The following is a 26,095-nucleotide window of genomic DNA, read 5'->3' on the forward strand; positions in this document are numbered from 1 at the left end:
CTCACTACTACTCCCGTCTTGTCTTTGCTTTTGGTTTTGAGTCGTTCTGAGTCAGCCATTTCGAAGCTCTTTCGCTCTATTCCTCCCACTCCTCTCCTCCAGCTCCACTTGAAAAAGATGCTGTGAGTGGGTAGCACTAAAAGACCATGGGCCAGCAAATGTACTGTAACCAGATTCACGTTAGCCAAGTTTCAGTCTGAGTGCACCGGTGCAGTTCACATCTCTCGGTTTGAGCTTGAGAAGTTTGGACAGACAGACAGACAGACGCGCCTATACGATTATTCTGGAGTTTCTACGCTTTATATACTGTACACACTGCCATACTTAATAAACTTCAGATTTTATTACTTAGTATTGCTGCTACATTTCAACTCATATTTCACCAGTTTTTTTGTTTACCGGTACTTTTTTTATATCTTGTTTATTGTTTTTATTAGAGTTATCACAGTCTGACAGAGCATGTCAGACCAACATTTCACTGTGCACATACTTTCTTCTTGAATCTTGACTCTTGACCTACCAAACTGATAGTAGCTGCGTGGTCACAGCTAAAAACAAGACTTGACGAACAAACTGTACTGTGCTAAAGCATGAACAATTCTACTGTTGGAAACCATGCCTTATCCAGATGTACGTATGACTTACTAAAAGTAAACACTTACTAAAAGTAAACACTTACTGTAAGCCACACCAGCAGCTCTGCCACACTGCTTTGAGGACCCACTTAAAGCTGCAATCCCTACGTTTCATGTCGTACCTATATGAACCCCATCTCCCATTTCATCTCCAGCCATTCTATCGCTCTGCCAGGACAGAATCCCTGCTTGGCCAGGGGATATATTGTGCCTATGAGCTTCTGGCAGTACTACTTGTCAACCAGGTGTACTACCCAACACCAGGGTCAAAATGTCTCAATGGAACAGAGGAGATAGTCCACCTCCAACCACTGCAGATGTACTAGCTGTATTAACATGCTATACAGGTTTATTAAAATGCTGTATTGCAGATTGCAGCTTTAAGTCACAGTTCTATTCAGGCTACACTGTAGCCCAGGCTTACACCACACCAACGCCCGCTTCTGTCGGCGTGTCAACTGTGTTTTCAATGTTTTTAATGCCAACATTGCCTTGTTTTCAGTGTTGAGTCTACATGGCCCATTGCCCCACATTCCATCGTCGACCTCTACTCATCATAATTTGTCACTTGCTCAGGTGAGAATGTCAGTGCAAATGTGTGGAACCCCCCCCCCCACACACCCCCCCCCCCGCTGGTCTGAACGCACCACACACACACACCGCTCACACAGACCGCTAGTGTGAGCGCAGCACTGTACCAGTCCACTGAGTAGCTTTGTTGAAACAGGCATTGTGGAGGAATGCAAATGACCTTGTAAACATGTGGGTGGCTGATAAGCGGAGGGCTAGCTGGCCCGCTGCGACGCAGGGCCAAGTGTTTCCATCCTGCTGCACTTTATCTGGACAAAGAGGGTGAACCTCATGATCAGCTCCAAGTCTGAATCTGTGTTGCCATGTCTGCTTATTATAAGCGACTTGTATTTCTGTAAAGTTGCTTGTAAATATTGATAGTTGCGGGTTGCGTTTTTTGGGGCTTGTTTCTAAAGTGTAGTTGCTTATTTGGGCTTTCTTCCTAAATGTTGTTTAAACCAGTGGTTCTCAAACATTTTCATGTCAAGGACCCCCAAATGAATATGCAATTGTGCAGAGACAGATCTGAAAAGATTTTGTGCCAGGGACCGCCATACAAGATGTGTGTATTTAAAATGTTTCCGAAATATTACAAATGTGTCAATCTTTTTCTAGATTTTTTTGAAAATAGCAGATCTGTAACCTCACACATCTGTGAGCTTGTAGATCGGCTATTTTCAAATAGTTGTGTGTGTGTGTGCGCTCATATGGCCCGTAGTCGCTTCTTTTGGGCTTGTTCTCATAGATCTGGCAAGTCTGAATCCTCATACTGTATAGCAGTGATTCCCAAACAATGGGCTCAGGACCCTACATATCCCTTGTTTTATATGTTTCCTACAAAACAAATGTTTAATTATTACTTCAAAAGATTTTCACAAATGTTCAAAAGATGTACAAGCTGTACAAGCTTGCAAAAATGTACAAGCTCACAAGCCGTCGCATCGCAAAACAGCTATCTTTTACTATTAAACAGGGCTTAAGTCACACATGGGCAACTGGCGGCCCCCACCTTCACTTAATGCAGCCCCGCAGGTTAATATCGGAATACTGATATATTATTGATTTCAGCTGTTGCAATTCCAAACATGTAAACCTGACCCGCTTTAATTACTTCAGTCTATATTAGTAGCTTAAAAAAATCTATTGTCTTTTTAATGTCCAATGTATTTGTATTTAACATCATAAAGTTAACATAAGTATAACTAAATGCATTTGAAATTAAGTAAAAAGTTACTTTTCAGGATTTAAAAAAATGGCAAAAAATGATCAGGATTCCAATTCAAAAATAGCAAAAATAGCAGATCTACAAGCTCAAATTTGAGCTTGTAGATCGGCTATTTTTGCTACTTTTGTGTGACAAAGAATGGCGGCCAAAAAAAGTTCAAATACAGAGATAAGAGGTGTCTGCCCAACGATATGCAATGTGGCCCTCTGCAGTGAGTGTGGAAATATAGTGGCCCTCAGCATCATCAAAGTTGCCCACCCCTGGCATAAGTGGTTCATTAATAATGTATAACATTTGGGTCCCGGGAAGACCCAAACGAGACCCAAAAGATTTCTCTTTTGGGTCTCGAGCTAAAACGTTTGGGAAACACTGCTGCATAGCCATTTACCAACAGAGAAGAAGAAGTATGTTGTTGTTCCCCTCTAGTCTACACCAAATCTTTTAGCCTGAAAATAGTGGATCTACAAGCTCACAATGCGCCGCAACACGGTTTGTAAGCTTGTACATCTTTTTTTGCAGACATTTTTGCCAAATGTTCACCACCCCAGAATAGGGATGCTACGGTTGATGTTGTGGAAAACATTCCATTCGGACAACAAGCAGATGTGTTGCCCGGTGCCACTTAGCCCTGTCAGCATCTGCCAACAGTTATCCCTGATCCCCGAGGGATCCGCTGGCACTGCCCTGTTCATTACATTGAACCCCCCCCCCCACCCAAAACGTTGCTTTAAACCCAAGCATAACATTCTGCCACGCTCAAACAACATTCCATTTACTGACAACACTTTTAAATTGGATTAATTAGTAATAATCAGGGCGCCCCGCTAGCTGGGCGGTTAGGCCGCATCCCACATGGAAGTAGTAAATGCTCCAAGCACCCAGTCTCTGGTTTGATTCCTGGCTGGTCAGACCGTAACTCCAACTCTACCCTACTTTCTTTTCCCCCCATTTCTTTATAAAACAATGCATTATTTTGGGGCATAAAATGCCCCAAAATAAGATTTAAAAGACCCATTTTATACTTTGTGATATGGCAGTGTCAAGCTAAAATAGCCCATCTACTCACATCACATTGTGACATGTTGTGATCTTGTAGATCTGTTATTTTAGCAATTTTTGCAAATCTTGTGTTCATGTTCGCCTATATCTCCTTAAAAAAATCTCAATATTTAAAGGACCCAGTTCCATTAGAGAAACGTCATCTCTCATCCAGTCTACCGATGCCATGGGTTTTTGCCAATAAGCATAAAGAACAGCTGCTCTGCTGTCTTTCTACCAGTGTAGGGAAGAGAGAACAAATGACTTCAAGCCAATACATGTGTCTTGCTGCTCATAGTCAAAACAGAACATCTCCTCACAGGTGCATACATTCTTAGCGTGCCTCAGAGTCGTGCACACACCCTACCATTTCATCTCACAGGTTTCAAAAGGGTGATGACCGCGTGTCAAACCCATAATCGGTGCCTTTTAACACTTTAAATGGGAGATATTTGGGCAATGCACAAAACGCCACGCACATCACAGGAGAGTTGCTAAGCAACGACGGCAAAGCAGACAGCTGATGTACAGGAGAGGGTAGTGGTGGAAGTACTCTGATTTCTTACTTAAGTAAAAGTAGCAATACCACAATATAAAAATACTATGAGCTTGCAGATTGGCTACTTTCAAAGTACAAAATAGGGCGTAAGTGGTTAATGCTGAATTTGTATTCATAATCTGAATCTGCAAAGTAACTCTTACTAAAGATGTCAAATAACTGTTGTGGAGTAAAACAGGTTTTTTTAAATGGCCACTGAGGTGTAGTGGAGAAGAAGTTTAAAGAAAATGGAAATACTTAAGTAAATGTACCTCAAATGTGTTCTTAAGTACAGCTCCGAGTTAATGTACTTAGTTACTTTCCACCACTGATATGTTTTTATCTCCATGCAGATAGATGGGACATGTGTGGGCAAGAACCAGTACACGTGAGGACGGATGGTGACCCAATGCATCTATGCCTTGTTGCAATGGTAGAGAGGATAAAGGTGCAAAATACTCTTAAGAGTGGGTGACAGTCACTGTCTGACATAGATTTTCGAAACTTTCCATAATCCTTTGGAAGTGCGGATTTGCAAGAATATTTGCATTTATTTATGAATAGCTCCTGGTCCTTCCTTCTCAGCCCGTCTATCCCTACAAGTGCTGCAGGAGAGTTTGGAAAGGAAATGTTCATGAGAGCTACTAAGTACATGTTCCAAAATACTAAAATATCATCCATAGCCAAGTTGTGGATTCAAATGTCCACAAACCACAATTTCAGGCAAACACAACACCCCTATTTGTTTCAACCCAGCATGTAATCATTAACTCAAAAACATAACCATTAACCAAGTCAAGGTGAGGGAGATAGTATAGTATTTAGAGACTACACGTCAGACACCACATTAACCTCAATAACTCAACAACAGAGCTTTGAAAGTCAACTTTTTATACTATATAGTGTAACAGCTTAAATGCTTATAGGATAAGCTTCATATTGTATGAATGATGTTGCTAAAAGAAAAAAAACATGTTAGAAATTCCAGACAGTATTCCCTCTCAACCCCTCATTGCAATTCCTCAAATTCCAGCTTGCCGCCTGTTAAGCGCAGGTTAACATTACAGACAAAGGCATGTTAACGCTACAAGCAGGACCTCTGCTTCTTCTCTTTGTTGCTTCCCCGAATCCACGAGCCCCTGGGAAGTGGTTGGCTTTAATGGAGCGTTGCTATAGGCTACTGCAGTGATTCCCAAATAATGGGACGGGACCCATTTTTGGGTCACAGACTCTGCTTTTATGGGTCGAGAGTAAGTATCCCTTTTATTTTACATTTCCTACAACATTTTATTATTTCAAAACATTTTCAGAAAAAATAAAATGAATCTCAAATATTTTTCAAAAGAATTACTGAAATGTAAAAGGTTCTATGAAATGAAAAAAACAACAACTGCAAATACTTTTAGTGGTTAATTCATATATGTATTCTTGTAAGGTTGGGTCCCAGGCTACTGCGACACTTCCGGCGCCCGACCGGAAGTGTCGCAAAAGTGCGACTTACGGTGGAGTGCATAGTGTTCTAACACTAAACACACTAAAAAAAAAAAAAAGCTATTAAAATACGCGATTTAGAGCAAGGACCATAGGCGCGTTTTTTTAACTGCGGCGGAACCGTTATGGAGTTATGACATTTCTGTACTGTACCACTCGATATCATATCATATAAGAAAGGTAGGAAACCCGTCGGGCGAAATTCTCCTTTAACTGTGCGATCAATGTAGTTTTCCAAACGAAATGGTGTCAAGTAATCTGATTTATTAGACCCCAAAGTCTGGAAGCATTCTCTCTCAATGGGGAAACATGTCAGCGTGAGGAATAGCCTGGGTGATTTAGTGTGAACGCTTCAGTCTCAGGGTAGAAGGATAGAGCTGTGTTTTCATAGCCGACGGCAGGTAAGACGTTCACCCACAGAAGGGGGGTGGGGGTGGGGGCTTGATGATGTAAAGTCTAGGATTGTTTCCATTCCAGGCTCGAGTTATCCGACAACTGACAACACAGACGGCTGATATATTCGTCTGACGATGACATCATGGTTATATGCAGCGTGTTCCCTAATAAGGCAGTGGCAGCAGAGGTATAGAAACGGAGGCTCTGAAATGAACACCTCTCAGCACCTACTTATTAGTCTCTCTCTCGGAGGCAACAGTTCCTTGTAAATGACAGTGATTTCTATCATAGACTGCCTATTAGGCGTTTGTGTGTCATGGATACAAAAGACTTCCTGTCTGTATTATGGAAAAATGTATAACCCATGTAATGACGATATTTGCATGTCTTAGGCAATGACAGGAGAGTAGCAAATACATAACTATATTCCTCCACCGTCACGTTCTTTGGAATACAAAAAGACACCTCATTTCCTGTGAGGAAGTAAGTGTTCCCCCCACTGCAATGCACTTTTTACCACCCTGAGTTGTTCCTCTGTGTCTCAGCTGCAGTTAGTCCAATAATGCTGGATGCTAATAATGCTTATACTGTAACAAATAGGCTACAGTGTGCTTCTCAAACTTTTTAATATCAAGGACCACCAGTTTGGCATGCATCAGTCAGTGGTCACTGGTTCCCAAACTTTTTAGCTCGAGACCCAAAAGAGAAATTAGACATTTGCCCGAGACCCAAACTAGTGAAAATAGCAGATCTCACTCACAACGTGGCACGAAGCGACGCGTTGTGAGCTTGTAGATCTATTTTCTGCTATTTTCACTTCCCGTCTTTCAATACTTTTTAAATGTTTTTTTTTATTTATTTATGGAAATGATTTGATTTATTTAAGTTTATTCATGAAATACTTTTGAAATATGTTGGAATTCAATTAATTGATGAAAAGTGTAAAAATAGATTGGGGGGGGGGGGGGGGGGGGGGTGGAAAACACAAAAAGGGGACATTTACTCGCGACCCATAAAAACTGCTCCACGAAACCCCCCAGAACTCTCAGAGTTCCAGATATGTAAAGTGGTCCATTCGGTTCCTAACTATCGATCATTTAGCTAGGGACCCCCTGGAACCCCCTAAAGGACCCGCCTGGGGGTCCCCAGACACCACTTTTTTTTAGAAACACTGGGCTACACGACGTAGGTCACATATTACACCAGTGTTGGCTGCTCTACACTGGCAGTGTTTACCCATTGAATGTAGAATCGATTTTTTAAATCCTTTTAAGCACCTATAGCACTACACAGCCTGGCCTCTACATCTCACTGCATCCACTTGCCAATGTGAGATCTGTCCCAAAAACTCTAGACTCAAAACTAAGGGTGCTCAAGCTTTTGCAGTGGCTGCTCCAACTCCCTGAAACCATCTGACCGTAGTTTAAAAAAACGCAGTCAGTTGACTATTATAAGCACTTTGTTTTATGATGTTTGTTTTTCCTTCTATGTGGGTTTTAATGTTTTTTATATTGTTTTTTTTTTTTTTACTTTTATTCTTCTTTATGTATGTGATGTGTTTTCTCATTGTACAGCACCTTGTAACTATTTTTTGAAAAGCGCTTTCTAATTAAAGTTTACTTACTTACTTCTCTGACAAAACCATAAGCCACAACACGTAGCCACAGTATGACGTTCAGTGTGGGTTGCAACACACATGTTGTTGTTGCGAATAACGTCTAACCGATCAGTTCATGCAAACTAGATTCAGATGCTGATGCAAACTCTACTCCTCATGTCTGCCCAGGTAAAATAGCTGGCATGGGACAGTTTTATTATCGCCACGCTCTCAACGGCATGGAAACATAAAAATTGCAGCATAATAAAGTATACTTAGGCAAAACACAATACCAATTTAGATTTAGTGAGAAACATGACACAACTTAAGGTGTATTGGCAACAATAACACAAGTCACGTTCAAAAACAGCACCGTAGGAATGGTTTAAAAGAATGACTTCTCTCTCTTGTCACCAAGTATAAATGATAATGCTTATGCTATGATTAGACTGGCAGCCAAAATCACATTTTTGACCAATCCAGATCTGAATCAGGTTGGTTTTAGCAAGTCTGATCAGCAGAAAACAACACGGAAACTGATCTTTGTGAATCAAATTTCTACCACATTCCTAGCCTTGTTCAGACTGCATAAAACCAAACCGACTCCAATGTCCAATCTGGTAGGAAATCAGATTTAGGCTGCCAGTCTGAACAAGGCCTAATGTGTCTCTCTGGCCCTACCTTAACCCATTATGACCTGAGGCTGATTCTACAAATGTCTTCCAAATCGGTTTAAAACATCCAAAACAGTTTTCTGAAAAATCTGACAGATGTTTTCCTGGTTTTAAAGGGTTAAAACCGGGAAAGCAATGATGAAATTATTCCACCCTGCTAAGAAGCTTGATAGAACATGAGGTGAGAACTTCCAGTCAACCTCTATGAGTCCTCCTCTCTGACCTCAATGTTGTTCAACTCATCTCCAATCTTGCCAATCACTGTGATTCAATGTTTAATAATGATGGAAAGTACCAGTAGATGACTAGATGTGCTGTCCTCATACCTGGTACGAGGCACACCCATATGACTCTCCTCTACCTGCAGTTACTAGTTAGCACCCGATCTCACACCTGCTCGTGCATCAGCAACAGCACATTTCTAAACTATACAGCATTTCCTTTCTGATACCTTTTTTGATACCGATCATATCCCACGGGGGAATTTCAGTTTTCAGCTGAGTGCTGGGCACAGAGGAATGCAGAGGGGGGAGCAGTTATGGATTAAGTGTCTTGCTCAGGGACACTTCGACCCAATGCTGAGAGCTGGAATCGTACCTGGGACCTCCAGGACCTCCAGAGTCCTAGGCGGGCTCGCTAACCATTCATGTATGGAAAAAAGCTGGATTTGATGATTCACCATCACCAGCGTCTGTTTGTTTGTCACAGTGATAACAGGTTTTGACCGAGTTGGATCAAACTTGGAGTTGGGTTTAGTTCAAGGCCTACACTTTTGTTTTTGTCACAAATCAGTCAAAAGATTAAGGTCACACAAGACAATGTCAAAGTTTAACCACTTTGAACCTGACGTTCCTATTCTGGGCATGTCATTACAGGAAAAAAACATTCTAAGATCTTTAACAAATTACGCAAATTTCGAAACATTCCAAAATAGCTGACAACATCGCATGGGGCATGCGATGTCATGCGGCTACTTTCGCTATTCGTCGCACAACAAAGTAAACAGGCTCATGTGGTTAACCCTATGCTTATGCATAGCGTGTGGCTTTGGTGCAGCATCTCTAGTTCTACTGAGGGTCCTTTGTTTTCCAAGCAAATAAGGGTCAAGGTTAGAGGAACCAACGCGCCTACGACAACATCTACCATGCAAAGCTCCGGTGGTACATAGAATAGTGAGTGTATTTCCTCTCTAAACACTGGGCGAGTGACAGCAGACAGGAGAGGCCAGTCTGAAGCTCCATTCATACTTCATCGCACAACGGTGTCGTGCAGCGAAAATAGGAGACGTACAACCTCGAAACGTGCATGGACGTGATGCGTTGTGAGCTTGTAGTTTTCACCGAGCGACACAGTCGTGCGACGGAGCATAAACTAGGCTTGAAACACACCACCACTGCCATTCTGAGTGTGCTTATTTGAATCCAAGACATAATTCCTTTTCCAGCGTGGACACCAGTGGTGGAAAAAGTCCTGCATTTTTTTACTTAAGTAAAAGTATCAATACTGCAATGTTTTACAAGTAAAAGTCCGGAATTCAAAATTTACTTGAGTAAAAGTACAAAAGTATTGGTATCAAAATGTACTTAAAGTACAAAAAGTATAAAGTACTCATTATGCAAAATGTCCCATTTCACAAGTTTTGAAATGTATAAAATAATAATAAAAATCTTTTGAAAATAGCAGATTGTAGACAATTTTCAAATGGCCGAAATGTATATAGGGCTGAAGTGGTCAATGTAACATTAATAATCAAAATCTACAAAGTAACTAAAGTTTTCAAATAATTGTAGTGGAGTAAAAGTACAATATTTGCCTCTGAGATGTAGTGAAGTAGTAAGTAAAAGTACAGAAAATTGGAAATACTCCAGTAAAATAAAAGTACCAAAAAAATGTACTTAAATACAGTACTTGAGTACATGTACTGTACTTAGTTACTTTCCACCACTGGTGGACACGAACCACAGCGATAAACGACTGCAGCTTGTACGGACTCGGAGGAAGGGGAGACCTAACCCTACAGCGACGACAAGCCTTTACCTGCCTTGCACTTTCACCCTACAGGGTACATGTTCGCCTATTCACGCTGACTCATGAATCAAAAGGTCATATTGCACTATACAGCTCACAGTGAGTCACATCTAAGAGACGACACCATTGTGTTGCGTCCTGCCCACCAGACACTGGCTTGATGTTACAATAATGATGAATATATGCCTGGGAACAATAAAAGACTCTTACACCTTGTTGACTCACAACATTAATAATGTTTGGTCAACAGAGATGCCATGCAGCATGCATCATTGCTGTGCATGGCACGCAAAGGCCCTCCTGATAACCCACTGCTGTTCACTTCAGACACAAAACCAATTCTACAAGACATTACTGGGAATGATGTGTCTACAACACAAACACTAGTCTCTTCATCAGGATTTATGTCTCCAATAAAAACGCTCTCTAGTGTACACTTCCCTGACAGACAAAATGAAATAAAATGAAATAAAATCACGTCACCGGGACATTCCTGGCGTCCATGCATCTGGTTCTCTTTACTGTGTGCTTTCTCACAGAGTCACCATCTTGTGGAGATTCCCCACCACCAGCCATAAACACAACTTTCTCCTTCCACATTAAAGCCCTGATTTATACTTTGTCGCATGACGGTGTCGCATGGATGAAATAGCAATAGCCGATCTAAAAACTAGCGACGGGTCACCTCGTACTGTAAATTACGCATTAATGCAAACAAGAAGCTGGAAATCCTAGCCTCTAATTGGCTGATGGTAATTGGCACTTTCTTGTGTGTTATTGCCATTCACGTAGCAGGCCAAGCGGGGGATGGGGTGGGCGGACTGGGGGCGCTTCTCGCAGCTTATCAAAGCAGCAGTCAAAATCAGCTCACTCATCATCTCAGAGCCAAGGGGACCGGCGTTAAACTGTTTTCCTTAGGGATAAAGAAGGAATCATGTTTTGCACCACATCTCAATAAAGCTTTCCTGATTCCCTCAAGATCTCTTTTGAACTTCCTTCACCGCATACACCCACCCCCACTGGCTCTCGACACCTCCCCACCCGCGGAGGTTGATTTAGGATGGAGAGAGGGAGGGAGAGAGAGAGAGGGAGGTCCAAATTGAACTGAATTTAAATTGAATTGAGAGAAAGAGAGCGAGAGAGAGCAAGAGAGAGAGAGAGACAGACAGACAGACAGACAGAGAGAGAGAGAAAGAGAGGTGAGGTGGGGGCAGTCTGTAGTTTATCCCCTTGGGAAAGGCTCCGGTGAATGGCTGCCCTGCAGGAGTGCAGGAGGCACATGCACAGAGGGAGACCCAGAGGATTAGGGTTCGAGTCTCTGCAGACCATTATCACGCAGCGTGAAACACAACAATAAGGACAACAACTGATGCCCCCCACCGCCCCTACAGGCAGTGGAGGATGAGCCCCCCACCGCCCCTACAGGCAGTGGAGGATGAGGCATTTTGAAAGTTACTGCTTCAGACAACTCTGTGACTGGAGTTTGTTTTAGCGACACCTCCCTTTGACCTTGCGAGAACCTTTATATACGATGTTAAACCACTTAAACCCTAACAACCCTATTCTGGGGGCGAGCATTCACCGAAAATAGCCAATCGACAAGCTCACAACACTTGTAGATTGGCTGTTTTCGAGAGATTGATGTTGAGGGAAGAAATTGGATGATCAAGTTTAGAGCCCTGGGGGACTCCGGTCAACTAGTCTATGGGGTTTAAGTGGTTAATAGTTAACATGAAGGTCAGTAAATAAACCACTGTGGACAAACAGGGACTAAGCACACATACATGTTCGACTTGCATTCCACACAGACAGACAAGGTCAAAATATTGTGCTGGGAAGTTTGGGGGGAAATTCCTCTGTTCAAAAGTGAAAGTACAGTATGATTGATGTGGTTTAAAATTGCAACTCAAATTATTGGATTTGGTTAAACAAGCACACAGCATTTTTGTTAGATCTGTGTCATATGAATGTAAAACTGGACCATATACTGTACATCACACTCATTTTTAAATCGTTAAATTGCATGATCAGCCTGAGCGGAAATTAACCTAAATTTGATGCTAAAATGATTGTTTAGACATAAGTGTAGCCATGGGTTTGGTGTGATTAAGGTCAGGGTAAGTGTCTGGGAGCTCAATGAGATTGTGTGACCTCCAGCAGGATTGGAGCTTGTAGAAATTGGTTATCAGTTGAGTTCAGAAGCCATGACCTAAAAGTTTCCCTGTGAATTACTATAGTGGCTGCTGAACTGTAATCTAAATCTTATCATAAAACATAGACATGACAGAATATGTTTAAGCACCAGGAAGATTGTAGGACTCAAACTTGTAATTTACACTGATAAAAGACCAGATTTGATGAAGGGGAAAATATATTTTTTTAATTTTTTTACACCTTTCAAAGAAGATGAGTCAATCACTGCAATAAAGACAGGTTCGGGATCCCTCCGAAAGTACCTGTAAAGATAAAGCTACTCAAAAGGCTCACTTTTAATCCTGTGAACTTCTTTTGTGCCCTGCCCCCGGATCTGAAAGCTTCCTGCCGGGCCCACTGACCTCAGTCCATAGGCATGTGATGATCCACTTAAGGAAGGTCCACCATTCAACACCCCCCCCCCCCCCCCCCACCAAGAGCCCTCCAGGAACCATACAGCCCCCTGTCAGACCTGGGTCTGTTCCACACTCCCACTTCCTCAGGACAACAGACACACACACACACACACACACACACACACACACACACACACACACACACACACACACACACACACACACACACACACACACACACACACACACACACACACACACACACACACACACACACGTGTTTGCGCGCGCACACCACACACACCATCTGGGGCCTGATGGAGTCCTTAGGTGCGAGTCCATTGTAGACTTTACCACCAGCCCGACAGTCCACATCCATGCGACATTCCTGTTAGCACCTCTCTGGAGGGTCCACATGCACTGGTGGATGGACTGACAGCTGTGTGGAGGGCAGATGCCATAAGGGACACTGCCATCACCACACATCATGAAGCTTCTATTCATATTTACTGTGATAGGAGGAGGAGGTTGCGGAGATACAACTCCATCATCCTGCCTTCTTTTAACAAACTTTATAAATCCTTTTCATACAATAGCAGGTGTGGAGCAGAGCTAAAAGGACTCTGAAGGACAAATATCACCCCAGCAATCTACTTTTTTTTGCCAATACGGACAGGCAAGTGCCTGCGATGTCACAAGGTCACCACGAAGAGACAGAGCGAGAGTTTTTTTTCTCTCCCCCCTGAGGCTATCAGAACCCTGAACAAAGACAAAACAAAAACAGCCAGGTCAAATCCGCTCAAAAGAGAGCATACACTGTCTTTCTCTTTGGGACATGTCACACCAACATTTCGCTGCTTGTACTTGTATAAGTGAGTGACAAATAAACCGCTTTGAAACTTTGAATCTTGAATCTCACCAGCAACGTCATGCAGAACAGTGTTCAGACAGTAAATAAACATGCTTCTTTCACAGAGGAGACATATGTGTTGTTCTTTATGTGCCTTAACACTTAAGCTTCCACTGCAATGCAGAGGTTTAGCGCCTATAACATACATTTGGTGTATACCATCATGGTAAATTGTGTTAACACATTGCATAACACTTGACTGCGTGTAAACAGTTACGCAACCAGCTAGGAATGAGTTTTATAGATTCAAATGAGATTCTGAGAGGCCATCTGACAGCAGCCTGTAACTAATGTGTTTAATCCACTGGAAGACTTCAATGGGAGGAATGCCATTGTACAAGGCAGTAAAATCATTTACATTGAAATAAACGGCTTTTGTGGGGAGGTGCAGGAGTCGGGGGGGCGAACAATGAAATGAAATACAGTGACAGTAGTTCTGTATAAATTCCACATTATTACAATATACACAGATCTACCCAAACATATGCAGAACCCGGTAGGCTAGAGGTACAAATATCCAACCAACGTTTTTCTACAGCATCTCTTTAAAGCAGCCAGTGACTAAAGCTACCCGGAAGTGGTTTTCAAACTTTTTTGTGCACAAGGCACACCAACTAGTCAAAATCTCAAAGTCTCAAGTCAATGTATACATAGCGAAAATAGCAGATCTACAAGCGTACAATGCGTCGCATTGTAGATCTGCTATTTTGGGATTTTTTTGTGAGGAAAAAAATAAAATCGTCACCCAAAATAGGGACGCCAGGTTTAAAGTGCTTATATGTTTTTTTTAGGGTAAAATAACAAATACCTTTTCGTATAGTTGTACATAACATAGGCCTAATGATCATGTGTCCCACGGCACACCTGGGCTCGTGTTGTGCCTCGACACACCGTTTGGGAAGCACCGTTACAGACCATTAAGCAGTGGAGGCGTTGCAGTGTGTGTGTGTGTGTGTGTGTGTGGGGGGGTGCTCCGGTTAACAAGCTCACTCAGGGGTGCAACCATCCCTGAATCCACAACCCCTCCATGCCCAGTGGTCTGGAAAAGCTGCAGTCAATGGGGATGATCCATCCATCCCACAGGACCCTCTTTAAAGCTGTACATTCTGCAGACACAGACACATTCCATGCCCAGGGTTAAGTAGGTCAGAGGGAGCCCGTATCTATCTGCTGTGTGTTTATGTGAGCAGCAGCACGGTGCCCCGGTCCGCCTCAGGTTTTGCTGGTGGTGAATGGGTGAAGACTGGGACGGATGTCAGCTTTTGACACATCGCAGCAGAACATGTATCATAGTTGTGGGGTTTCAGAGGATAATTATGGTCGCACTGGTTTGCCAAGAAGCGGCTATGATCAACAAAACAAACGTTGTAAACCAGAGGACGCTAAAATCTAAAATGACACAGATGCTTTCCCGGTTTTAATGGGTTAATACCAATTTAGCAGATTCATATTTAGAGTAAAGTAAAAATGAAAAGGCTATGAACATGGCTTTCAATGAGGTAGGTATAAAAAGGGAGGAAAAAACAAAAAATCTTCATGTATGATTCTACATTAACCTAGGTCAGGTGAGTGCATCAGGTACCAGCGCTAAAATGTTTACATCGTGCCAACCTTCATGTAACGCACGTGCCATTACAAGCCTCACGTAAGCCCCCTGGGTTCTGTTTCAATGGAGTGGTCACTTCATAAACCCTCGGGCTCTTGTGACTCCCTGAAGTGAACTAGATAAGTCTCTTTATTGTTTACCTTGACACAGAGCTGAGGCTTCCTCTTAACGCGTGCATTCCTCCTGACTACATCAAATCACCGCCTCATGTGGACACAGCATTCCAGCTGTCCTGAGAGTTTAAAGCTGCATTCCATAACTCTTTTTTTAGTGAATGAAACTTTACTTTGACCAATCTGTTGACCAATTTGGTCTCCCTGCTCTTCTATTGAGACATTTAGAAGTTCCACTTCTGGTACGACCAGAAGTGGAACTTCCTGGTGGTCAAAATGCAATATCTCTCCTGAGCAAGATCAGACATGCTCTATTAGCTCAGTGGTAGAAATTTGTGCACTCCTACAGGATACCCGGCTTTGAATCCCGGGTAGGACATTCATCTTACAGATTGCAGCTTTAACCAACACCCACCCAACTGGTCCACAAACAAACCAATCCAAAAATGTCTCAGCTGCAAGCGGGTCTTCTTCAGTAAAGAGATGTTAGGTGGTTTGAGTTTGGAAACGAGCTGTGAAAACATGCAGTCTGAGAAGCTATGCGACCTTTTGACGGACGGAGAAACACAAATCTTCACGAGGGCGGCACACGTTTCCCCCCCAGCCAACGGCCTCTTTTGGCCACGGCTGAACCAAAGGGACGGGCGGAAAAGAAAAAGGGAACCATTGACACATCGGTATTCTCCAGCCAAAGTGGAAGTCAAGCGCCAAATGTGTTCAGTAGAGAGAAGGGCCAGAGAGAGAGAGAGAGAGAGAGAGAGAGAGAGAGAGGAAGGGGTGGTGGTGGTGGGGGTAGAGAGGCACAATGTAGACATGCAGATACAAAGAGGCACTGTGTCAATGCTGCAGTGGACTCTGACACTGAAGATAATGAACAGTGAAATAATATGTAATTTGAGCGAGTGCCCCCCAGCGTACAGGGAGTTGTTGCACGATGGATTTGTTGGGGATTCCAACACTTTTCTGTTTTTATGTCTGGGTACACTGAGGTTTCAGCTGTGTAAAGTAAGGGAGGGGGAGGGGGGGTGGGGGGCTGGCCCACTTCCACAGCCACACAAAGAGCCTCTCTACCAGCCTAGAAGACCGTAGGAGGGACGTTCCACTGCTCTCCGCTTCTTCCCCTTAAAGAAACGCTGGATTTCCTCTGTACTCCCACTTCCAGCACGTTTCCACTTACCTCTGCTGCACTTCAGCTGCTGGAATCAACATGCTGGCCACTTTTATAGCTCATATACGTCCAAGCAAACAGTTCCATCCATGAGAAAGAACTCGCCAAAGATAATGTGTTAATGTGTGTTAATGCATGTCTGGCCGTTTCTCAGGTGTACTTGGTAAAGGACCACAGCAAGAGGCATGACTGTGTCCATAATCTGTAAGATAAGGGTCTCTTACCTTCCCCCATTGGGCGCTGGTGGAGAGCACGGTGCGACTCCTCTGGCATGGCACTCTGGCCTCTGGAGCTGACGGGACAAAAACAAACATTAAGCGTTGAACAACACTTTGGCACTTCCATATCAGAGTTTACTGTACATACATTGCAGCAATATTGATCTTTCACACATATGAGTTGCGAAAGCGCTGTCACAGAAACAATGCCGCTAGTTAATAATAAAACCTATTATTATTATTAGAGGCGAGTCACAGTTCTCATGCCTTGTGCGTCATACGTTTAGGAGAGCCTTAAAAGTCCAATGCTTTCCTCAAAGCCCCCCCCCCCCCCATTCCCTGAAGTGAAGTTTAACTATCCAGGTCTTATCTGCATTGAAATGGGAAATTCTTCCCATTCCACTGCTTGCATAGCTACTCGCTAGCTTGTGCTGCCAGCCAGACAAATGCCGACACATAGGACCCTGGAGCCATAGGCGGTAGGCGTTTGAGACTGATCAAACCAGTGGAAGACAGTTGTGAATTTAATTACATGAGATCAATTAAAAGACCGCTACACTTAACCACTTTCAACCTGGTGTCTCTATCTTGGGCATGTCTTTATAGGCCAAAAAATATTTGAATAGAAAAATTAGTAGATCTACAAGCTAACAATGTGTTGCAACGCGACACGTTGATGAAGGATCACTGAAATGCAACAGCTGTCCTCACAACAGTGAATGAATCCAAGAATCCCTGTAACTTTGCGCAACAATTAGATGAAATAACATGTGCTATATTAAAATGCTTGGCATATAATAAAAACAGATTCCATAAGACTAAATCAAACATAGATAAGAACATGTATTATGTAACAGCCTAACACTTTCAGCAATTAATTTTGCGTTACATCAAACGAATTTTCTCATCATCGACCTTTCAGCGAAGGCTGAAAATGAGTTTAAAAGTTCATGCTCATCGGCTGCCTGGCACTGTCTGGCAGGCTTCTTATCTCCGCGTCCAGCCAGTGTCACAGCAGAGCAAACCAAAGCGCTCACACGTCTGTCACGTTTTTTTTCTCCCTCTCTGGCCTCTTTACAGCAAATGAACACAGAGGACTGTGCCTGAGAACTTGTCTCCTGTGATTCCAAGTGAGCCTACAGCCTTTCAAACAGTCCCATACTCGGGCCAGGCACATCAGAGGAGCGGGAATTCTTGGCGGATTAGGGACGCGGGCATTGTTCCCGAGTGCACCGCTGGCCACTGTCCCGAGCCGACAGCCAGCCCAGTCCTGGACAGTGGTGGAAAGTAACTAAGTGTATTTATTACTCAAGTACTGTATTTGAGTACAATTTTGAGGTACTTTTACTTTACTTGAGTATTCCCATTTATTTATACTTTATACTTTATATTTCTTCTCCACTACATTTCAGAGGCAAATGTTGCATTGTACTTTTTACTCCACAACAAGTTACTTTGCAGATTTAGATTATCAATACAAAACATACATTTACCACAAATTGGTATTTTCTACTTTGGATATTCGAAAATAGCCAATCTATAAGGTCACAAAGCGTCGCATCACGACGTGAAAAGGTTTGATTACTTTTGAAAAATGTAAGTACTTTTACTTTGGTACTTATATTCTCATGCCAATGCCATCGTACTTAAGTAAATCTGAGTACTTCTTCTGGTCTCAGACTCCAGGCCGATCCAAGCTCTCTGCCAAGGGGAGGTTTGTCAATTAAGATGCACAGGAAGAGCAAAGGCGGGGGAGGGGGGTGGGGGGCACTGACAGGGCTGGATGGATGTGCACGTCATGATCACTGAGCTGGTTGCCTGCAGCTGTGGACCGCACCAGAGGATGTGCGCTAAGTCAGGAGGCTCAAGTAGCCAAGGAACACAGTTATTATCATTTATCCATCTTAAACATGGGCCTAACTTGAGACACCATCGGTTTTCTCATTGCAACATCAAAAGAAAAAAATACACAGTGAAATCCAGAGTGTTAATTTAACTCTGGGAGAATTTACACTCTCAGCATTAATTTAACACTCCGAATTTTACTCTGAAGGGAAAATTATGTTGTGAGCCAACTGAGCCGGAGTCTTTCTTGGGCTCAGTCAATGAAGAACTACTAGAATGACATTCTTACACACTGAAGCCTTCCCCAATTCTCCAAGTGGGGCCCATTGATTTCCAAGTGGTTTGCGGAGAGCCTGTACACACAGTGGGGAGGGTGTTGAGGTCAAAGGGCATGCTTTGAACTAGTCAAATCCCCACAACTATCCCCGCTGAATACCCAGACCAGAACTATTCTATTATCTCTCTGGACAGTGAGTGGCCAGGCGAGAAACAAGAGTTCTCAAAGGGTCGACAGTTCCTCAATCACTGATGTTATTGTTGGTTGACAAATGCCTCTTACTTCCGACCTTGCAATTTGTAGGTCACTCTGCACTGAATTGTTAATTGTAAATGTAAATGTATCTTTTTTCCTCGTGGTTTAAATAAAAGCACATTCATCTATGGCCGAGTAAACAGCCTTGTCCAGAGAAGTTAGCTACTTAAGCCCTACTATAATACAATAATATGAACCCCACTCCTTTGGGGATTTGTTTGGCACTTTACTACATTTGCACATGTGAAATTTAACCCGTCCTAGCTATTAGGAGCGTTGGGCTAGCACCCAGGGAGCAGTTAAAGGGTTAAGTGTCTTGCTCAGGGACACTTCACTTCAACACAGACCAGGGGCCGGGCGGTGAGACCTTCTGTTTCCTCTATCCATTCAGCTATGGCCGCTATACAGTTCATTGCACGGCGAATAGCAAAAATAGCCAATTTACCAGCTCACAATGTGTCACATCTTGATGCGCTGTGAGCTTGTAGAGCTGCATTTTTTGCCATTTTGGACAATTTCCACCTATAATGACATGCCCAAAGTTATTAGGGATGCCAGGTTTTAAGTGGTTAAAGATTTGTGAAAATGTCTTACTGCACGGACCCAGCAGAATATAGTAGAATAACGTTAAACATGTGGACAGAATTCGACAATTCTAACTCATTATCCCTCATCTCCAGTTTGCTGAGCAATGGCAATTCCAAAATCAGTGTTTTCCTAAGGAGGAGAGGGAAGCAGCAAGGTTATGTTCAAAAGTCCTAAAGAAAACACTGCGATACAGGCTGACATTCATGTGGAGTAGTCGGCCACCTGTGCTGGAGCCAGCAGCCCCTTCCACCCAAATGGAGAGCATTTTGTTTCCCACCACAGCTGATGATTACGTTAGCCGCAACATGAACCTCCCGTATGGGAATGGACCTCCTTAATAGATGACAGATGTTACAAGAGCCAATCTTCTGGTTGTTAAACTAAAGACCTGCAATGCATCACTTCTCCTGTGTCCCTATATCAGATGAGCAGATAAACTTTTCCTTGTTCCTCTAAACCGTCTGGATTAAAGCTGATCCAGGCGACGTCTCTGAACTGTGAATTCCGACAGAGAGCTTTTGTTTCAAAACAACAACAAGCTGATGATTAAGGAGGACAGATGTTGGTCAAGCTATCGGACTCATGAAAACGCTGAGGAAATTCAAGGTTGAGTCATCGCCACCACAAATGTGTGAAAAAAGCCTCACCCCTGACACACACACACACACACACGCACACGCACACACACGCGCGCGCGCAGTCGCTCACACACACACACACAATTGTATTACTATACTTGTGAGGACATCAAGATTTTAGGACGGCAATTGTATAAATGCTATTTTAACCCTACCCCAGCATAAAGCCAGAGTTATACTTAGTTGCGCCGACGATCTTAAAAATAGCAGATCTTCAAGCTTATCCGCGACATGTTGTGCGCTTACAGATAAAGTTATCATAAATCATAAATCAAGTGTAAAAACTCCAACCTTAATCTTTTCACTCGTGGGTACATTCGTTTCTCACAAGAATAGTAACACAAGTACACACACAGGCATTGTTAAATGAGGTCCTTGGGGAGTGATGACTATCTGGATAGTTTTTCACCGTTGGTAGTCCATCAAGGAAGTGAAACCATGAAGTGGGTCCTCTCCTCACTCACTGCTCCATGCAGACAGCAGAAAGTGAGAGTTGTGCTCCTGGGCAGACAGACATCATGCCACTCTGTCTCTGTCTCTCCAGGAAGGGTTACAGGGGGCACAGACAGGACAGGAAGGATATGACATCATATGGCCAAATATATACCAAGTGTGCTGCCAATTGACATTATTTGAATTTGAACCCTGAGAATTGTTATTGTCCTGCCGGTGTCTCCAGAGAAAATTGCGAAACTGCTTTAAAAAAAAAAAACTAAACAAACAAACACAAAAAATATTATTGTGCAAGATTTTTTCTTTTTTTTTCTTGCCAGAGGCTATGGCTATTTGGGGGACTTTGGCATGGAAATGTTTAGGAACCCCGGTTCTAGCCGACTCGTCCAGTCACCCACACTTTTAGAGAGAATCTCTCACACACACACACACACACAGAGACACGCACACAAATTACCAACGTTAACTTGAGTGGAAGCAGCTGATGAACCGTTAAATAGGAGTTAAAAATACCCAAGAGAAATTGTGCTCTCCATCTCTCTCTCACACCCACCACATGACATTGTCTTTGCCCATGCATGCATGCATGCACCGTCTACCCCAACAAGACCCGGTGGGGTAATTCGGGGAAAATACGACCGAAGCCTCACGGGACTTCTTCCAACTACACATGGTGGTGTGGCATTTCGTCAGGACCCCATCAGTCAGCAGGGACCCTCTGAAAGTGCGAAATAAAAGAAAGCCAACATGCGAATGGCAGGCAGAGGTCCGAGGGTCTGCAGACAGAGAGCCTTTATTATTTCAACGGGGGCCATGTTTATACTGCATGACCTCCTTCGTACCCTCTTACCCCTGAACTACCCCAGTAGAAAATACCCTCTGACAAACAGCCTTTCTCTTGGTGCCTTCTTTCCCACATTACTCCTGCAGTTTGTCCCTGACATTGGGGCCTTTTTAAGTGACTAACAGCTTCTCATTCACTGGGGAAAACAATAAACCAGCCGCTCTCTCTCTGTTTCAATCAAATCCACACGGCCCCTTAGAATAGCACTGCCCAAAACCGGTGACACTTCCCACAAGACAAGACAACAACATATGAGTTTAGTCATTTTAGCCTCACAATTGCATTTTCTACCTAGATGGGGCGATCTTAAGCAGTCCTTTCCTGTCTGGATACCAGAGAGCTGTGAAGACAAACAGAGCCGTACCCGCATAGTGCACACGTATGTACGTGCACCCCGGCCAAAACGGTCCTAATGGCAGTATAATTATTTCCCGCTGTGGCAGAGAACGCAGGGTAATTTTCACCTCACCACCAACGACCTGCAGCCATAGATTTAAGACTACGGCATGTTGGAATGCATACCTGGCAAGTGAAAATCGCCACCATAATTGAGTAACGACAAGTGAAGACTTCACCGTCCAATAGAATGTGCGCGGTACAGAACGAGTGGCTGAGTGGTCCTCCATTATCTGCTGAAATGTGAGGAGGGGAAAGGAGATGGAGGCTGGTTTAAAATTAGAGGGCAAATTTTCAGAAATAGATCTGGCACGTGTCCACTTAAAGGTGCATTACGTGGCGTTTGCCTTCATGTCAAGTTTGAGGCTTGTCTGTCAACATTGGGAACAAACACTCACTCTGACCTCCATAGAGGCTCTAGAGTGCACAAACATAACCCCTTAAACCCCATTTTCCACAATAGCAAAAAATACCCGACACATACAAGTGTCACACGTGTCTCAGTGCGACACATTGTGAGCATGTAGATCAGCTATTTTTGCAATTCTTTTAACATTATTGCAGATGTTAGCCCATAATGACATGCCCGAAATAGGGACACCAGGTTGAAAGTGGTTAAGTGTGTACACATTAAAGCAGAAACTCAAACAAAACCAATGTCTTTCCAGCTTTGTTTATCTTTGATGTTGACCTCTAACCCTGCCAGTGTAATCCTAGCTGTAACTTGTAAAAAGTTGTAACTTCAGGGTCATGTGTGCAAAGTCACATGAGGGAATTTCTTCTTCTTTTTTATTTTTTTACATGGTGGATAATGAGATCCCTGTGCTTTGATGCTGGGGTCAATAAAAATGTCATGAAGTATTCTGAATTGCAATATATTACATAGAGAATTACATTATTCCTTCATATAAAATTACACGCAAACTAACAATTTGCAACCACATTTTTTTCAACCCATTAAAACTGGGAGAGCATCTGTGTCATTTTAGATTTTTGTGTTGGCTATTCAAAAATAGCAGATATACAAGCTCACATACATCTGCTATTTTTGAAAAATCTTGAAAGTGTGAGAACTACTGATTTAGAAGGAATTTGCAGAATCTTAATGGGTTAAACACTGGCACTTTAGGCCAGTTGCCAATCTAAAAGATAACACGTTTCTGAATGTATCTGCAGGTGCAATTATTGAATTGGGACACTCCATGCAGTCTGCAGCCAAGACAGAGTCTGTCTGCTCATCAACAACTACAGTGAGACTGGGAGCAGACTGGCAGAGGAGTTGCAGCATACCAAAGACCACACTGTAAAAAAAACATGTGTTTATTTAACTCTGAGAGTCTACAAATGGACCCGTTGCAGCGTTAAGTTAACACTCAGGATTTCACTGTGTAATTTGAAGCAGTAAGTGTGCCAACTCTGCGTCTCTCGCCTCTCGCAGAGCCAAGACACAATTGAGCCGCTTCCTCCCCACCCAGACCACCTGGAAGAGAGCTGTGTTCCATCTGGGAAGGTTTGACTGAACTGCACTTAAGATGTAATTGTCTGAAAATGTCAACTGATGATCTAGATATTATTGTCTGAAAGGTCAAAATGATGGGCTTAGACGTTATTGTCCGAAGGGTCAAATTATGGACTTAGGTGTTATTGTCTGACGGGTCAAAATGCAGTCGACTGACTGCACCAATTGTTTCTCAATGGATTGGGAAATTCACTGACCAAGGAACAGCCTAAATTTAGAGCATTACCCTTTCTAGCGGGTATGCTCATCAGAAAATAAACATAGGTCTGCTATGTGAAGTATGGGGAGGGAAGAAGAAGATGGCACATCCAAAATTGGAAATGGCAAAAGATTCAGGTTGCATCACATAGTGTCAAAACAGCACATGTTATTGATGTCTCGCATGTACAGTCTGCTCTCCAAGCTCAACCAGGAGAACTTGACTCCCTAAAAGTCAGCAGATGCCAGTGCAGCTGATCAAAGTTCACTCAACAGAGAGTGTTTTCTTTCAGAGAACAAACATCACTTATCAGCCTGAAACTCATGGCCCTGCCAGAGACTCTTTTAACCCCGGTGATGACTTTAAAAGACAACTATGAGAGGGAATGTGGGGTGTGTTTTTTTTTTTTATTCCTAAACAAGAACTGAAATCTGCACCCCAAGATATAAGCCACTGGCAGCCACTGGCCATGCAAATGACCACAAAGCACAGCACAGGGCTTTTGGGAGAGGTGGTCCTGGGAATGAGGAGGTCCCAGCCTGGGAAGCCAGGGAATGAGAAGAACGCACAAGGATGGGAACTCTGAAAGGAGTCCCATGGGCTCAATGACAACAATGTCAATTAGAAATGGAGATGTATCATGTGACATCTTTAAACCTCTATCCATCACAGATGTTTTCTTTCACTTTGTCGTTTTCTTTGACATGTGAACAGATGTGGAGACAGTGGGTCAATTCAACTTATTTCATTTCACCACTAAACTAATCCACACGCGCAAGCAGCGATTAGAACTGTGCAAAGTGAGAGAACTGAGTTAAAAGTACATAATGTAGTTAACCCCCCCCCCCCACCCCCCAAAAAAAGACAGTCTTAACCAGTAGTTCTCAAAGGGGGTCCGCTGGGAGGGGGGGTTCCAGGGGGTCCCCACCCAGCTAAATGTGTTAATACAGCACCACAATCATTTGAACCACTTTATCCGTGTATATGTTGGCGATTCAAAAAATAGCAGATGTACAAGCTCACAGCGCTGCAAGCTTGTACATCTGCTATTTTTTGGATCTTTTTTTTTTAAGATATTGAAAATGTTTGGAAGACTTTTTTTTGTACACATATATTTGTACACATATATATATATATGTATATATATATTAAATACATTTGGGGGGTCCTGGAGCTTGACACGAAAAAGTTTGGTAACTACTGTTTTCTACTGCTGAAGAAACCCCCCCAACCAAACATCATCATATAAACACACTTTCTTTAGTTCCCAGCAGAAGCGCACTAACTTACCTAAAATCCCCAAGATCCCGTCCCCCCCGTTCCCAAAGATCTCACACAGTATAGTTTAGTTCTTCTTCGTGTAGGTTCCGTCTGGTCAAACAGATTGAGCTTTTACTCCGTTAAGTTGCTTCATTAGTTTCACATAGTTGTTGTAAAGTCTCCCAGACACGCAGATCTCACTGGATAATATCATCAGCTTCGTAGGTAGCGTTCCAGAACATCCGCACGCACGCAACGCTTCAGCACAAGTGAAGTGATGGACAAAGACCGCCTACTTCTGAGGAGGACGCGCAGCCCTGTGCGCAACAGAGCCAATGTAGCCTTTAGTGTTGTTAGAGTGGATTGGATACAGACCCAGTGGTGGAAAAAGTATACTCACATGTGTTACTTAATTATTAAAGTATCAATGCTGCAATGTAGAAATACTCTGTTACAAGTAAAAGTCCGGAAAGAAAAAATGTACTTGAGTTAAAGTACAAAAGTATTGGTATCAAAATGTACTTAAAGTAGGCCTACCAGTAGAAAGTACTCATTGAGCAGAATATCCCATTTCACAACTTTTCAAATGTATAAAATGTATACAAAATATTTTGTAAAAAAAAAAAAAAAAGCAGATCTACAAGCTCACAGCATGTTGCGATTATAAAATATGGCTAAAGTGGTTAATGTATGTTTTATAATGTAATCATTTATATCTGCAACTAGTAACTAAAGTTTTCAAATAATTGTAGTGGAGTAAAAGTATAATATTTGCGTCTGAGAGTGAAAAGTGGAGTGAAAGTACTGAAAACTGTACTTGTAAGTACTTGAGTACATTTACGTAGTTACTTTCCACCACTGCCATAGTGGCTACTGTTACAATTTGACTTGCAACAAGTAGGCTAGTCAACACTCAATACACATCATAAAAACAAATCTATTTATATAAATAGACTATACACACTCATTGGCTACAGGCAGCAGGCATAATAAAGGTTGCAATCAGCTTTTTGATTTATTGGACACTTTATTAGTCAGAAATGTAAACAGCTCCGTCAGCACGTG

At 42.8% G+C, this 26,095-nt stretch overlaps 1 protein-coding gene across 1 annotated transcript in view; it reads right to left on the reverse strand.

Annotated features, from left to right (window-relative positions):
• The window catches only part of LOC311036108 (pleckstrin homology domain-containing family G member 3-like), a 56,649-nt gene extending 34,388 nt beyond the window's left edge, over positions 1-22,261 (reverse strand). The window contains exons 1-2 of the mRNA XM_084044630.1: positions 22,179-22,261; positions 16,763-16,830 (exon numbers count right to left, since the gene is read on the reverse strand). Of these exons, the coding sequence (XP_083900756.1) occupies positions 16,763-16,811 (49 nt within the window). The 5' untranslated portion in view covers positions 16,812-16,830; positions 22,179-22,261. The remainder of the gene's footprint in view (positions 1-16,762; positions 16,831-22,178) is intronic.
• Between the last annotated feature and the right edge of the window lie 3,834 nt (positions 22,262-26,095).

The sequence above is a fragment of the Gymnoscopelus microlampas genome, assembly GCF_963454915.1.
Source record: "Gymnoscopelus microlampas genome assembly, chromosome: 20".
Taxonomy (NCBI): Eukaryota; Metazoa; Chordata; class Actinopteri; order Myctophiformes; family Myctophidae; genus Gymnoscopelus; species Gymnoscopelus microlampas.